General features: G+C 42.3%; 1 protein-coding gene across 1 annotated transcript in view; it reads right to left on the bottom strand.

Moving 5' to 3' along the window:
• Positions 1–8,607: 8,607 nt before the first annotated feature.
• TGFB2 (transforming growth factor beta 2) overlaps positions 8,608–17,686 on the bottom strand; it is an 82,999-nt gene continuing 73,920 nt past the window's right edge. The window contains exons 3-7 of the mRNA XM_083605410.1: positions 15,699–15,831; positions 15,473–15,583; positions 13,571–13,745; positions 11,429–11,582; positions 8,608–9,461 (exon numbers count right to left, since the gene is read on the bottom strand). Coding sequence (XP_083461536.1) covers positions 9,303–9,461; positions 11,429–11,582; positions 13,571–13,745; positions 15,473–15,583; positions 15,699–15,831 — 732 coding nt within the window. The 3' untranslated portion in view covers positions 8,608–9,302. The remainder of the gene's footprint in view (positions 9,462–11,428; positions 11,583–13,570; positions 13,746–15,472; positions 15,584–15,698; positions 15,832–17,686) is intronic.

The raw sequence follows: 17,686 nt of genomic DNA on the forward strand, positions 1-17,686 counted from the left end.
TAGTTTTCTAATATACCCCTAGGGACGCGGATGGCGCTGTGGTTAAACCACAGAGCCTAGGACTTGCCGATTAGAAGGTCGGCAGTTTGAATCCCCGAGACGGGGGAGCTCCCGTTACTCGGTCCCTGCTCCTGCTAACCTAGCAGTTCGAAAGCACGTTAAAGTGCAAGTAGATAAATAGGTACCGCTTTGGCGGGAAGGTAAATGGCGTTTCCGTGCGCTGCTCTGGTTCGCGAGAAGCGGCTTAGTCATGTTGGCCACATGACCTGGAAGCTGTACGCCGGCTCCCTTGGCCAATAAAGCAAGATGAGCGCCGCAACCCCAGAGTCAGTCACGACTGGACCTAATGGTCAGTGGTCCTTTAATATACCCCCAATAATAGCCAAATTACAAGAAAAACAATTAATTCCCAAATTATACAATTATCAAAGTGCCAATCAACTTCCAGTTAATACATTTTAGTTAAAGTGGCTCCCGCATGATGGTTTGGGTGTATTTCTGATCTTATATCACTGCGTTCCATAATCTTAATGAATGTCAGTCACATTTCAGTTATAATAATAACGCCTTAGTCCAACAGCTACATAATTAATGATTTCTATTCGTGATGTTACAATATATACATTTATAAAGCTTCAAGTGAGGAACTCAAACTATTATCTGTATTCTGCCCTGCGTGTGAAAACTGTTATATCCACGGAGATCCTTCTGTCCATGCATGGTGTTGTCGCTTTCACTTCCTAGCTTTTGTTTTCTCTCATTGTGACTTGGGGCGGAATTGAATATCGAATTTCTCAGAGGTCTTATCTTTCCGTCCCTTGCTTCGATGTCTCGGAACAGGCAACGGTCTGCTATATATACTATATACAAACTTCTAAGATTAGGAAATGCATTGCAAAATCAATGCAGATCTCCCTGTGCTTCAGTGGGATCTATTATTTTCTGTGGTCATACATGAGCAAATGATTTAAAGTGCTCCGGTATCTTCTTTCAGAGTGACTTAAGTTGTGTTTTCCATGTAGTTTCGTTGTACATAATAGAACTTGCATGTCATTGTCTTGAAACTGAAGCACCTCGTGTTTTTGGTGTTCCTATATGCTAAGTTTTTGAGTATAAAGCTCCTCTTTAAATGCTGATTAGATGCCTCTAGAATGCTGGTGAGGGGGTCCCTCCTGCAGAAATAGTAAGGAATTGTGACCTCACATAACCAATGACCACTACATCACTGATCTCAACACAATTATTATTATTATACATATTTTTGATTAAAGATTTCTTGGTTTACAGAAGTATGTGCAATGTCTCTTTTTTCAAGTTACATTTTCTGCAGATCAGTTTCATTTGTTGAGACATTAGTGTTACATTAGGAAGGAAAGGGGGGAAGAGGCATGGTGAGTGGGGGTGGGGGTGGGTGGCAATGTTTCTGTTCTTCTTGATGTATGTGTGGGGTTTTGTGTCAGTGTCGCTTGTGCAGGTTCTCTTTATTATTCGCTTGTGTTCCTTTGGTGATGAGAGAGGTTGGGGTTGGCCTAGGGTGTGGTTGTTTGTGATTGGCTGTGGTGAACCATGTTTTCATGTGTGAGGTGGGTGGGTGGGTGTTTTTGAAACAGGTTAGCCATGTTGATTCATATGCTGTTGGTGGATTCTTGTCATTGTCTTGTTGGGCTGTGTATGTGATAAAGGGGAGCCATCTTCTTCTATTTGTCCCCGTGTCAGTTTCAGTTTATTAGTTAGTTTTTCTAATAAGGCTGTTTCGCATACTATTTGGTAGCATTGGTCCACTCCATGATTACTCCTGACAGGTCTTTCCAGTGTCTGGCTATGATCCCAACACAATTACGAAGCTCACTTAGTTAATTGTGGTCTCTCAAGTTGACTAACCTTTGGGAAGACAAATCGAAGCCCCCATGTACATTGCCTGCTATTCTTGAAGGAAGGACAGGATACAAGAAGTGCTCACTTAGAACACCATCTCCTGCATCAACTTGTTTGTGCACTGTGTTCAACATCTGTCCTCTGCTTCCAACCACCTTAGGAGATGTGCTCAATGGAGACATGAGAGCAGACCTTCTTGGCACTGTCGCCCAGACTGCAGAACTCTCTCTCAAAATAATGTGGTTCATGAGAAGGTGGAAAATACTTTTATTATTGTGCTCTGTAGCTGACCACAGCAGTAAGTATAGGGTTGTGGAATAATGTATGGTAACTGAAACATGCCTTATTTATTTATTGAATTTACATCCCACATTTTCTCCAAAGAGAGCTCAAGATGGCATACCTGGTTCTCCCCGTCCTCATTTAATCCTCACAACATCCCTGTGAGGTAGGTTAGGCTGAGAGGCTGTGGTGGGCCGAAGGGCAGAAAGCTTCATGGTTGAGTTGGGGTTTGAACCCTGGTTTCCTAGGTCCTAGTTAAATACTTTAACCATTACACCACACTGGCTCTTTCCACACTGACAGTCTCCTGTAATTAAGAAGCACTTTGTACACTGGGGTCAAGTGCAAGTGATGGGCAATAATCACACTACACTTCCAACATTACAGTGCCAGGGAGAGGGGATTGTCAAGTGTCAGGGCACATGTAACCATGCACATTCTGCATTCCCAGTTAAAAAGCAGCTGTGCTAGCCATGAATTTCTTGCCTAAAACGTCCATTGCCATTATTCTGATATTTGATTTTCCATTTTAAATTATGACACTCGATTTTTTTTTTATCAGTTGTTAGGTCATGCCAGAAATCCATTCCCAGCAAAGCACAATTAGCTTCTTGCTTTTCCGAATTGGAAAAGAATAGCAAAAATACGCAAGCTTTGATTGCTTCAGAAAGGTTTATTCTCCTTATCTCTACTTCTGCAAATCGTTGTCATTTTGGTTTTAAACTAAATAAAGGGGATTCCGCTCAAGGAATAAAGGGGATTCTGCTCCAGGCATAATGTAAACCTGTGGAAACCCCCCCCCCCAAAAAAATCTAAACTCATCTATTCATGGTAGTACACTATGAAGTATAGCAGGCTTCCTCAAACTCAGCCCTCCAGATGTTTTGAGACTACAGTTCCCATCATCCCTGACCACTGGTCCTGCTAGCTAGGGATCATGGGGGTTGTAGGCCAAAAACATCTGGAGGGCCAAGTTTGAGGAAGCCTGGATTGTAGTAGTACATTTTGCTGTTTGGGTCACTTAGGCAAAATGCATATATATCCTTCACGAGCAGTGAGATGTCAGGATGGCTATGGACTTGTGTGGGACCACATTTTGGTCCCATTGAGACTGGCCTTCCACATAAATCCATTTTCACAAGAGAAAGCAAATTCATACCCAGTTCAGAATCTCATGTCCTGCTTCAGTCTGAGAATCATATGTATGTTAATTGGAGATACACAGGTTGAAGTGCAACTTGTTTAAACTTTTATTTAATGGCATAGGAGCCGAGATTCCATTGTCTCCATGTCAACAGAGCAGCACTTCCCCAATGGCAGTGCTGACTGGAGCTGATGGGATTTGAAGCCCTCAGAAATGGCTGCAGGGCCTCAGGGACCCCATCTCAGCTGTAGGGGGAAATCTCTCAAATTTAAAAGGATCCAAATGGTTCTGATTACATACAGTGGTACCTCGGTTTTCGAAGATAATCCGTTCCAGAAGACCTTTCGAGTTCTGAAACGTTTGAAAACCGAGGTGCAAAGGGCGGTGTGCAAATTTAATAGAGAAAATTGAGAAAAATACAGTGGTACCTCGACTTCCGAAGTGTGTTTGAAAAGGGAAGCATTTACTTTTGGGTTTACGGCGTTCGAGTTCTGAAACGTTTGTCAACGGAGATGTTTGAAAACTGAGGTACCACTGTACTTCTGGGCCAGTCCTTGAAAACACAGCATTACAGAATTCAGCAGACCTTTTCTATATGGAGAACATCCAAGACAGAACGACCAAGCTACCTCAAACATCTAAGTTATATCCACTAATATAATGTGACAATCCATTATCTGTAGTAATAAAACGGTTTTTGTGGAATTTAACCCTGTTGCTAGAAACAGGCTTCGTATGAAACTGAGCTATTAGATACCTATTCCAGGTAACCTGCACTTACTTCCAGTAAGAGTTACTGCCAAGACTAGAGTTGGAATAGAAATGTCCGTCTGGTCTTCTCTTGGGGATTTTGTACTTAGACCTCCAGCTCCATGTGGAGAGTGTGGGAATCCACATGGCAGCCATCACAGTTGGAAACCGCTTTTCAAAAGGTTGTCCTGAGGAATGTGAAGAGCTTCCACATCAGCCTCTGCGGCTGCCAACTCGCAGTGTTGATTCTGAGCATTTACACATTATTTGGTTGAACCATGAGGAAAGCAGCTTTCAAAACATCACAGCCGGCATGGAGTGCAACGTTTCTTGAACCATTTTTTGGCAGTCTCTGCACAAGAGCTGTAACATTTGATCCAAAGCTTACGAGCCTCCGGAGAACGAGAGTGTGGCCATTATTCTGGAAAACTTGTTTCAGTTTCCAGTCATTCTTATTGCAACAACAGTCCTCTTCACAAGAACTACCCACACATTGAATCAATGTGCGAGTGGAGTCATGCCAAGTGACTCCTCCCCGATTTCCTGGTGCTCATGCTGTGCTAGGGATGCCAAGAGCAGTCAAGTCAGCATGCAGGATACTGGGGGCAGGGCTGGTTGGTGTGGCTTCAGCATGCGAAAATGGCTTCAACGTGAGTGGTGCTTGGGAGGAGGACTTATTTGTACCTCTGTTTCAGTGTTTCATGAACCGATTCAGCATATATCATGATTTGGCCCAGTGCAAATAATCCTCTATTGTGAGAAAGTTAGAGTATGGCTAATGTACCCGCTTAATATATCACACAAGTAAAACCCAACCAAATCCCCATTTCCAAATAAAATATTTGGAAGTCCTATTTCTGGACTGTTTTCTTAGCGGGAAATGACATCTTCATTTCATTATCATATTCCTATAGACACTAATGCAGAACCATTCAAATCATTAATGTACAGTGGTACCTCGGGTTACATATGCTTCAGGTTACAGACTCCACTAACCCAGAAATAGTACCTCGGGTTAAGAACTTTGCTTCAGGATGAGAACAGAAATTGTGCTCTGGCAGCACAGCAGCAGCGGGAGGCCCCATTAGCTAAAGTGGTGCTTCAGGGTAAGAACAGTTTCAGGTTAAGAATGGACCTCCGGAACGAATTAAGTACGTAACCAGAGGTACCACTGTAATAGTGAATGTCTGAAAGTTGGTTGATGTTGACAAAGCCTTAAAAAGGAATGTAGTTTTATTCATGTCTTTTTAAGAGGTAAGTTCCATTTTGTTCAATTGGGCTTGCTCCCAAGTAAGTACGGACTAGGCACACTAACCTGAGAGCAAGCCTAACTGAATGCAGTGCGACTTATTTCTGAGTAAACATGCACAGGATTGTACTGTGAAGATAGATTTTGCACAGTGACTGAATCCTTTTGGAATGGTCAGAAATCACATATGAAAGCCAACATTTGTTCACGTGTCTTCCTAAAAGTAGGAATGGAATGCATTTGATAAAAGCCAATGTACTACTTTCAAAATAGTATAAAATAATTTGAACAAAAAGGAGCTTTTGTGTGGTTCCTTTTGCACTTTAATGAAGAAAAAGAGAAAGGCGTTATCAGGGGAAGCAATGAATAAATTATGTAAGACAAAATAAAAATGCACAGATGGAAGGCCTGATCCTATAAATCATTTGAGAAACTGGTCATTTGCGGACAACAACTTTGAAAACAAATGTTCATCATCTCCAGATAAGATAGGCAAAGCTGAACAATAACAACCCTGGGTTCAAATGACTGTCCTACAGGTATATTTTGTCCTTTTGCAGGGAGAGAGTTTGTAGCCCTCAAGTTGGCTCTCAAAATGTAATCTGTGTAGCCTTGGGGAAAAGCACTTTAGCAGTTTGGCACTTGGGTCAGATAAAAACAATTAAGGCCATGTTCCCACTGTGACTGTGTAGGCCCAACCAAACACAGTGGGACTTACTCCCAAGTAAACATATGTAGGATTGCACTACTGGTTACAGTTTAAACAAACTGAATGTTATTTACTTAAATTCAGAGTTAAAATGATGTGATTTTAATATGGATTATTTTAATAGCATACAACCATACAACTAATGATTTATTTACCTCATTGTGAACCCCCATATGCATAGCTTGTGTTCCCCTCAAACTCAAACCTTCCTGAAAGTATGAATCAAATCTCAATCTTGAAACCGAGCACACCCTTGACTGTATCAATTTAAAGGCACTATTGTGATTTTTTAAAACGCACCCTGGATTATTTAGGACTAAAGACTTGGGCATGTGATGCGCAAACCTAGCTGAGGCTGTATGTGCAGAGAAGCAGGTTTGGGCTACGTGGGGAAGTGTGAGCACATTCCCCCATTTGAACCAGCTGCAAACCTTTTCTTTAAAAACAAACCTGAAATCTTCCCAGGCAAGCTAGATGCTTCTCCTTCCCCATCTAGCAGCTAAGTTGGCCACTTAAAGGTAAAGGGACCCCTGACCATTAGGTCCAGTCATGACCGACTCTGGGGTTGCGGTGCTCATCTCGCTTTACTGACCGAGGGAGCCAGCGTACAGCTTCCAGGTCATGTGGCTAGCATGAGTAAGCTGCTTCTGGAGAACCAGAGCAGCGCATGGAAACGCCGTTTATCTTCCCGTCGGAGCGGTTCCTATTTATCTACTTGCACTTTTGGGTGTGCTTTTGAATTGCTAGGTTGGCAGGAGCTGGGACCGAGCAACGGGAGCTCACCCTGTCATGGCGATTTGAACCGCCGACCTTCTGATCAGCAAGTCCTAGGCTCTGTGGCTTAACCCACACATCACAAAAAAAGACAAGAGATTTGCATGGACTTCGCATGCGTTAATTTATGTCACGATGCAAATTTTGGAAATAATTTCTAATTTAAATAGACATACAATACATATTGCCAATGTGTAGAACCCTGCACTCAGCTGCTAACAGTTATTGGGCATCTTTATGGCCCTGAGTCTTCCTTCCTGTTTTTATCTTTAAGCCAGGCTTGGCAACAGAGGACTCCTTCAAATAGAAGCCTATTCCAGCAGCCCTTCAAATACAGGACTGTCTGGGATTGCAAAACAGAATGCTTTTTCCTCCCAGGAGCTCAAGGCAGAACACATGCCTGTCATATCCTTGCAACCACTCTGTGAGGTAGGCTAGGCTGAGTAAAGGCGACTAGCGCAAGGTCACCCAGTGGGTGCTACAGCAGAGCCAAGATCCAACCCCCTGCGCCTGCTATATCAGAATGGGGGTGTAGCGTGTGACTTTCCTCTTTTCATTTTGACTGTGGCTGAACTGACTCCGATACCCCGTTATGGAATTAAACAGAACAGGAACTAATCAATCCCCCTAAGTGGAAGAAGTGAGGCTGCATGTGTAAGTGGCCTTTCCCCTGCATATTGCTGATGCATATACACGGTCTCATACAGACCCCCAGCACCACCGCAGCGCTAATCTGAAGTGGCTGGATGCGCCCTTTGACAAACTATGGGTGACTACAACTTGATCAGGCCAATGAATGGCTTATACAAGCAGATCAATGTTAAGTCCAGAAGCGCAGAAGTCTTTGCTTCTGTGTTGTCCCTTCCATCTGGGGAAAAAACAGAAAATTGCCTTCTGTTCCAGCACCCAAAGAGAGGTTTTAAACTTCAGCATTTTGAAGCCTCCCATTTTCAAATGTATGACTAAGGGGGGGTGGGAGTTTGCCTTGCCTTTTGTTTGCTTTGTTTTTACTCTACCTTATTTTCTTCTTCTGAAACAGAATGAAATTGGAGTCAGGTAGCTTATATCGTCAGGATGAAAAACAACATACAAAGCTCATGTATAGCAAATATTACAAAACATGTATTTGTAGTGCAAGTTGGGGGAAAAAAACAAAAAAACAGGGGCTTCACTCATACTGGCCAGCTAGAGGGAAACACACAATTCCAAGTGATCAACAAGAGCCCCTAAGTTAAAACTCTTCAGAGTTGACAGTATTAACAGAGTACAAAAATATGGTGAAAATTTACACGTTACACATAAAGTACTTAATTTTTTAATAGTTTACAATAGAGATCTACAGATATGTTTCCAATTAAGCTGGCTTCTTACTACCCACCTATTGTAATACTATAGGTACGGTTACATATACAAAACAAAAAAACAAAAGTAAATTCCCGCGCACACACAAATAAAACAGACAAACAATCCCAAAGCAATAGCTATACAGCAACATATTAGGGTCTGAAGATTAGACCAGTACATGTTAAATATTTCACTGGTTTACTAAACTGACAGTTTAGTTCATTTACAGTCACTGGTGGTGGTATGTTTGCATGTTTAAAAGAATCTTAATAGACTTGTCTTTGAGACTGAAACAAAAATGTCCTTTATTGTTAAGGTTTTCAGTATAAAAACAAATGGTGCGAGGCTTTGCATAGGCTCTCGGCAAGAAAAACAACGGTGTATGTGGCTTTTTCTTTTTAAGGCAGACTTCCTGAAAAATAGCGAACTACTGTTTTAACTGAGCTAAACAAATCATGGTTTGCAGGATTTTTTTAAAAAAATCTCTTTTTTTGAGCTCAGGTTTCTAAGGAATGAAACCAGGTTTCTTGCAGTTTATTTGGTCTGCTCGTTTTTTGTTTGTTTTTTTGCTCCCTCGTTCCCCCCACCCCTCCCCAATGGTAATGACATGCTCCCTCATTTGATCATATAACACAAAAATAAATAATGCGCTGTTAATTCCTAAGAACTACAGGGAATGGGTAGAGAATCTATGGCGTAACACGGAGGTCAAGTAAGCCATGGAACAGATACAGCAACTCCACTGAATGGGATATTTTTCCTGTTTTTTTCCTTTCACATAAGAACTCTATCAAATTCTTCCAGTGTTTATTTTTTTAAAAGGTTTTTTTTTTTCATTTTCTTTTCTTTCTTGTTAGTATTTTTTTTTTGCTTTTTTTTTAAAAAAAAGAAAATTCCTTCTTGTCTATCTCACTAACCAAGTAGTTGAAATGTAGGATAAGGCCTTCACGGTTTTTGCTTCAGATGATGGTGTGTGGGTTTTTTTGAAAACAAAACGCAAAAGAATGAAACAAACTCTCAAATGATTTGGACTAGTACCGCTTTTTTTTCCTCCTTTGTTTTTTTTTTTAAATCACTGCTTGACCCTATGTGTTCTTTACATTTCTTCTTCTTCTTATGTTTTGTTTTCTTCCTTTCTTTTCCAATGCACTTGCCGTGCCGCTTCAGAATATCCCTTAGCTGCATTTGCAAGACTTTACGATCATGTTAGAAAGTTGTTCGATTTTGGGCGTTTTTCCAATGTAATACAAGATGGTGAGGGGCTCCAAATCTTGGGATACACAGCATGGAGATGCAGAGGCTTCTGGGTTGATAGTGTTATACAAGCTGAGAACCTGGAAAGAGAGGAAAGAGAGATGAAGGCATTTCCTCCAGATGCTCAGCAACACATTTCATAGGTTCCATGGATTTCAGCTTGGTTTTACAAACGTGAAGAACTGGGATGCTGGATCAGACCAAAGGCTTATCAGCCCAGGATCCAGTTTCCATAGTGGACTGTAATTAATCGATTCATTCATTCCTAGTGGACAACCAGTTGCTTCTGGGAGGACCACAGGCAAGACATGGGGCCAACCATCAGCTTTTTTTATGCAAGAGTATACTAAAAGCAGGGGCGCGGGTGGCGCTGTGGGTTAAACCACAGAGCCTAGGACTTGCCGATCACAAGGTCGGCGGTTTGAATCCCCGTGACGGGGTGAGCTCCCATTGCTCGGTCCCTGCGCCTGCCAACCTAGCAGTTCAAAAGCACGTCAAAGTGCAAGTAGATAAATAGGTGGCGGGAAGGTAAACAGCGTTTCCGTGCGTTGCTCTGGTTCGTCATGCTGGCCACATGACCTGGAAGCTATACACCGACTCCCTCGGCCAATAAAGCGAGATGAGCACCGCAACCCCAGAGTCGGCCTCGACTGGACCTAATAGTCAGGGGTCCCTTTACCTTTATACTAAAAGCAGCATATAGCCATTGTCACGCGTAGCCACTGAGAGTTCTAACCTCCATTAACAGTGAATTCCACAATCATTTATACCCACTTTCAGTTTAGAAAGGGGCGCAGCTCAGGGACAGAGCATGTGCTCTGCAGAAGGTGCCAGGTTCCATCACCCAGAGGTAAGGATCTGGCCATAAAAGGTTCCCCACTCTGAGATAGATGGACCAATGGTCTGACTCTGGATGAGGCAGCGTCCTGTGAGGATTTTGATCTCTTGAAACCTGGGCTTACAGTGAATTAAGACTGTTTCCATTTAAAAAGGAGACTAGGATGGCACTGGAATAGGGTGGAGAGAAAGGGTTGAGGTGGCACTGGGACAGAGCAGAGGAAAAATGGCAAGGGGGTTATAGGTTATAGGTGGAGAATTGGGGGCAGAGGAATTACACCGAGAGCCACCCTTTCCAACCTTTCCTTAGCTCCTCAAATAAGCAGGCGCTGCCCCAAATCTTTCAAGCTTTCTCTCTGCAACCAAGAGAAGCTGGCTTTTGTGTTAGTGACGAAAGCCAGGATTTTCAGGATGCCAAAGTGTGTGCCAGACCCTAGATTCTGTGCTGGGTTTTCACAAGCCAGCACATGGAACACACCCAATCCTGATCACAGCTGCCCAGGAGAATTCCTTTCCCTAGAACAGGCCTGCGCAACATAGAAGTCCCATGCGTTGTGCAGGCCTGCCCTAGAATGACTTCCATGGGTGGAGTCAGTGCATTAGGGCCGTGTGGAAGATCAAAACCTGGCCTACAGAAGGGCCTAAACTGATTTTAGAACAGGATAGGCCAAGGAAACTGTTGCCGCTACTCCTCAGACATCTGCTTCAGCAGGGAGAAGGCACTGAGGTTGGAATGAAATCGCCCTGGCCCTGCTTGGGCACTGACTGTTTTAGAGCATGGATGGGGAACCGATGGCCCTCCAGATGTTGCCAGACTCTAATTCCCATAATCCCTGGCCACATGATGGGAGATGGAGGATATTCTGCCAGAGAGTGTGCTGTGCAACTGGACTTAAAAATACAAGGTGTTAAGGCAGACCTGTGTTTGAAATATGTTCAGTTGGTGTGCAGACTAGACATGTTGCACCAGTTATTTTTAAAAGACTTTGGCAGCGCCAAATTTCATTGTATTGGAAATGTATTGTGTCAATAATACACTAGTATAATGCACTAGCTGTCAGGGTTTTTTTGCAGGGGGAGGAGAAAGAAAAACTTATTTTTATTATCAGACATCCTGCTTTTCTGCACCCACCCCCACCCAATATAGCGTTAATATTCTATCAGGAAACAAATCTAACCACCCCCGCCCCCTGCAAAGGAAGAGACTTACTCTACTATGCTGAGTATCTGAGCTCCATAAATAAGGACAAGCTCCTGCACAGAAATTTGCATGGTATCCTTTAGGTTCATGTATCCATTTCCATCCCAGATCTCTCTTGAAGTCAATATAAAATGGGCGCAGGCAGCAGTTGTCTTGCACGTTCCTGAAAATGCAATTGCAGACAAGCATATTATTACAGTCGCAGCCACCCAAACTGGGCTGGGGAGCAAGAAGCTGAGCTCAATGCAACTCTAAACAGAGATTCTTTGTAAGCCCTATGCAGTGTTCCATCAAACTTGGGTGGCCATGTGCCATGGATGCTTTCGTTGAGATTGCAGGGGGTTAGATCACATGACCCTTGGGATCCCTTCCAACTTTACAATACTATGATTCTCAAAATGGATGCTTTCTTCTGAATTAGGGGTACACTTCATTTTTAGATCAAAAAACATTTACTTTCAAAATAGTAAGAAACATACAGGCGTAGCGAGTGTAGCACTCTCCAGATCTTGTTGGACCAAGCCTGTCCAGATGTTCAGGGATGAACATCTGAGGGTGCCATGTTTGCTATCCCTGCGGTAATAGTAATAACCCCCTTGCATATTTTAAACACTTTAATTAGTATCTGTTAACAAATATTTTATATTGTCCAGTATAAGTCACTTCCAGGTCTTCTTTTGGGAAAGTGGTATATAAATTTTGTTAATGAAATAGATAAAAGCATGAGCAAAGGGAGCATGTTGGCCATCCCTGTAACTTCCAGTTGGCTACCTGTTCAGTAAACGTGAGAAAAGGCCCCCGCAGAACTCCTACATGAAACTAGAGGGCTGGGAGAGGACTCTGGACCAACCAGGATCTTGTTCTTGGTCGAATGAGTTCTATATTTTGATATGCAGGTAGGGTCCTTTTCACATGGGCCAAATGTGTAGCCATGGCTGATGGAAGCATCACTGGCCCCTAGGGGATACAGCTAGCCTGGTGTGACTCCACGGCCTTCTCATGCCTACTTTTAATACACAAGGCAGTTCATCTGAAATTTGCCCAATGGTGTTTCTGCATGAGTCATTCCTCTGGGTACATCTCCTCCAACAACAGTTAATTCCAATCTATCTCGCTGCCAGGGATATTGAAGCAATCTCATGGCAATGGAAAGAGGAGCGGAAATGGCCAACGTTTGCTTATTTGTCTGGGCCAGTAATCAATCCAGCGATTAATTATTTGCATAATTAATTCCATAAAGTCCCACCACAGCAGGCAGAGAGATGACTTTACATCAGAAACTGAACTGCAGGAGAACAGAAACAGTGCTGCATGCGATGAACATGGATCGGAACGGAAATCAATGCCTAAGCAGGTACGCATAGGATGTGGGCTAGCTTAGCTTGTTTCCCATGACACCAGAACTCAGGGAACAATGGTTTATTTAACTTATGGTTAGTGACGACACATCAGGTTCAAACTGTTGTTTCAGATCCTGGGCTATTAGAGCAAACCAGGTGTAGAAGAGAGATAGAAATGTATATGCAAGCCCAAAGCTCATCACAGATTGTTTCATATTGCCAGGAAATACTGTTTTCTGCTACAGTGGAACCTTGGTTTTCGAGTGTCTCAGAAGCCAGACAATTTGGAACCCGAACGCCGAAAACCTGGAAGTAATTGTTTCCATTTTCAAACGTGCTTCGGAAATCAAACGGCTTCTATGTGTTTTTCCATTTTTTCAATGGATTTTACTGACTGTCCATTGATCCTCGGTTTTCGAACGTTTCGGAAGTTGAACAATCTTCCGGAACAGATTACGTTCAAAGACTGAGGTTCCACTGTACATCTAAACTTGGCCACAATGTACATGGTTTTTTTTGTTTTCTGCGGGAGGTGGGGAAGTGGGAAGTAAATGTGGTCCTTTCATTACAACTAAGGCCAGTAGGAGATAATGGAATTTACTGGGAAGAAAATTCAAATTTTGTTACATTAAATCAGTTGTAATGAGACTATAAGAACCCAGGTGTTCAACTACTGCTCTTTGTTCATACCCAGCAAGAGGCATTTTTTAAAAAAATAGAATCATGGAATTATGGGGCTGTATTTATATTCTATGAATGTTAACCTATTTCTACGCATGCAGGCAGAGACAACGCCTCAATCCATAATTACCTAAAACAATAGGCAGCATCTAGAGCACGCTTCCTCCGCCGACTGGACTGTTGCGACTCAACTCTGTAGGAGGGCAATAACATTAGCAGAAGATGTGGGGTCTTCCCACTGTTTTTTTTCCTACTGGGCTTTAAAGATTTCTCACCACTGGGATATGTGTAGTAGTCATCAATACCTTTAAAAAATACATTTTGGTAATAAATATTGTGCTGCTCTTCTGGAACAAATTATATAAACCAACTTTTTACAAGAAACTCAAACCACAGAAAAAAATCACCATAGGACACTGGCATTGGGTGGGAGCATTTATCGCATGCTGATATGCATATGTAAATTTCATAAGAAGTTCTCATTATGTTGCTTGCTGTGGCTCCTTTGAGACAACCTTCCAAACCTTTATTCGGGAAGTTCTATAGCACTGCCTTCCTTCATTATACACCAACACTCATCTTTATTTTACTATAGTATGACACCTGGGTTGTAGAAACTACGGTTAGTGCTGAGCCCCAAACCATGATTGAAATGTGTTTGTAAACCATGCTTTGTAGGTTAGCACTAATCGTGGTTCGGCGTAGGATATCATGACAAACTATGGTTAGAACAACCCAGAAACGGAAGTTGGAACTGGTGTACAACAGAAGATAGAGGCTGTATGAATCCATGGCATGTTCCTAATCTGTCAAGTTGTGGTTTGGAGAAGTATCCAAACTGAACACATATTCTGCCCTCGATCAGATAAAATGAAATAAAATGCAATTTCAGCACATAGCAATGCCAGGAGATGAACTATATCATAAACTTCATCTGCATTCATGATTAGTCATTTAGTCAGTTGTAATACAATATATTAAATTTTTTTTCTTTCGCAGTTATTTCAGGACAACATGCATTTAGATATTTATTTAACTCAAATATTAACTCTACACTTCTGATACACTCTACTAATCTAAGCTGAAAATGCAGTGCAGTCCAATCCTAAACATGCTTACTTAGAATCAAGTCCCACTGAGCACAATAGGACTTACATCCTAATATGGATGCTTAGGACTGCAGTCTAAGGCTGAAAACAATAGTCTGACTCACTGATTTGTACGGGGTTAGATTGCACTAGAAGGTAACAGGAAATAAATTTTGACAGCATACTGAAACCCACCCAGGTATCATCACTAAAGGAAAAACAACAACCCAATCTCTGTACACAAGCACACACTCATCCTTCCAGATCCCATTACTGTATTTGAGATCCTGTAAACAAAAGCAGCAAACTCAGAGGCGAGGGCTTGATTTAAGATGGACAACGGAATGGGGACCCTTCATCTTGCTTTCTCAGGCAACTTAAGTTATCACTGAGTTTGATTCCTCTCAATTTTGCTGTAATTTTTTGTTAAATCGATTTATGGGTTCCTTTATTGTTGCAAGATGGATTTTTAATTCCAATGTATTCCACCCTGAAACGCTCTTGTGGATTGCAGTTTTTTTAAAAAAAAACAAACCTATCCACAAATGTTTCCTTTGTTCTCATTTGCTAGTACTCAATAACCACGACCCACTTGCTCCCACTTGATTCAGTTGATGATCCCACTTGGATTTGGGTGTGGAGCCAGTCAGGGATTTGCATCACGCTTCTGGGGAATCCCAGTTATCATCCAAACAATATTTGGCTTCAATAAACTTTGGTGTTACCATGAGCATTCCCTCTTAGCTGCACTGGAGAAATCCTTTCTTTCAGGAAGGAGACCAAGATCACTCTTTCTACACACACACACACACACACACACACACACACAATAAACACACAGAGCTCAATCTTTTCAATGAACTGGGTTTTTGTATTTTCCATGTACTGTAAAAACTCCTCTTACTTATCACATAACAATTTTATTTTTTATGCTTTGTCATTACCTGCAAATCTTGCCTCTAGCTCTTCACTTTTATTTGGGATGATATAATTATTTGAAGGCACGAACGTGCAACATGGACAGTGTAAACTTATCTTAAATCCAAGATTCCTGTCTGCAAAACATAAGGGGAGGAAGGGGAAATTGCCTTTAGATCCAGTGCAGACCTGAAACCATTTGGATTTAGCATAGGCAGGCTCTAAATGATCAAAGGCTTAGGATATGGTCACCTCGGTGGTGGAGCCACTCGTGTACTGCATCAGTTACATCGAAAGATAGCCACTCGCCTTCAGCTCTTGTTTTAACTACCTTGCTATCAATGTAGCGCTGCATAGGTGATGTTAGATCTTTGGTTTTCAGAACCTGCAAACGAGAAAAGACAACATGCATTCTGTTGGTTATGGGCTTTCAGGATTTCACTGAGAAGAAAAACTAGCTCAAAACTAGTTCAAAACAAGATGGCAATGGTACAGAAAATAATTGCAGCTCTCAACAGGTTACAAACAATCACATACAGTAGATATAGATATAAATATATAGAATGAAATTGGATTCCAACATTGAGCCTGAAAATTGTGATGTTGCAACCAGACCTGGTGGCATCCTGCTTTTCATCTGGGCTGTTGCGTATGTTCCTGTGCTGCAAATGAATATGGCAGGATGGTTAGGGTTTTAAAGATCAGAGTAGTTTTAACTCATGGCTCCAAGATTCTTTGCTCATCCCAGAACTGTTTCCCTCCTGGCTCGATCTCTCTGTGCATTACAAAGAGGTAACAGAACTGAGATCCAGGCTTTCAAAGCCAGAAGTTACTACAAACCACAGCAAAGTGGGTTAGAATTTCATCATTGCCGGGACACTGGAGGAAAATAAAAGCACATTTCAAACCCAGACTACATCCTCTTTTACTTGTGTTGACCTGCTTTACGTATTTCTGATATAACCCAGAGTGTGTTAGTTTTTCAAAAAGCATATAAAATTCTCCACAATGTGACTCAATAAGATCTTGGAAAATAAAAACGCTAGTCTTGCTTTCACTGATTTATTTACTAGCAGAATGTCCATCATTAAGACATGACCTGCTTAGCTTTAACAGTGTACCAGCATCTCTGCCCAGATACCATTTTCCATTGCCCAGAGCCAGATTTAGTGGCAGGTGCCCAGGTGACTGCCAAGGTGCCAGGCTTGCATTGCACAGGGCTTGGGAAATGCCTTTCATGGGCTAGATACTCCCCTGTCCAGTGATCAGCTGAGGCAAATAGTACTAACAGTTTGAACCATGGTTCATTCATTTACATCCCATCTTTTTCTCCAAGGAACTCAAGGCATACATGGTTCCCCACCTTCTCATTTAATCCCTACAACAACCCTGTGAGGTAGGCTGGGCTGAGAGGAAGTGACTAGCCCAAGGTCACCAAGTGGGGATTTAGACCCTAGTCTCCCAAACCGTAGCTAACCATTACAGCACACTGATGGGAAAGAGACAAAGTGAGTCAGGGTCTCTGACTTTCATTTTTTAAAATTAACCACACTTTTGTGTGCTGTCCAAACCCTAATTTTAACCGTGGTTTGTTAAAACAAGCCAATTTCAAACAGCAGTTTGTCGAATTCAGGCAAAATGAAATGTAAAAAGGAAACAAGACCTTCCCACCTCCGCCTCATGACTGCATTGGAAGAGGAGGTGGGGAACAGAACACACCAACCCAAGGCCCACAGCTCTTGTCAAGATAAACCATGGTTTGTTGTGACATCCCAACTTGCCCAGTGCTTTTGCTTGTAAAACTGGCAATCCCGACCTGCGCTGCCAGTGTTGTATTGACATGTTTTAACTTGCAGGGAAAAGTGCAACATCCATGGATGCAAATTTCCCGTCTTATGTGGCAAGGGAAGTATAATGAGCTACAACTGCAATACGATGCAATACCAAAATAAGATACAGTGGTATCTCGGGTTACAGACACTTCAGGTTACAGACGCCGCTAACCCCAGAAATAGTACCTCGGGTTAAGAACTTTGCTTCAGGATGGGAACAGAAATCATGCTCCAGCAGCGCGGCAGCAGCAGGAGGCCCCATTAGCTAAAGTGGTACCTCAGGTTAAGAACAGTTTCAGGTTAAGAATGGACCTCCAGAACGAATTAAGTTCTTAACCTGAGGTACCACTGTACTTTAAAGCTGAATAAAGGAAGGGCGACAAACTGGTGCTGCACCAAGTACCTATG

The sequence above is a fragment of the Podarcis filfolensis genome, assembly GCF_964270895.1.
Source record: "Podarcis filfolensis genome assembly, chromosome: 3".
Lineage (NCBI taxonomy): Eukaryota > Metazoa > Chordata > Lepidosauria > Squamata > Lacertidae > Podarcis > Podarcis filfolensis.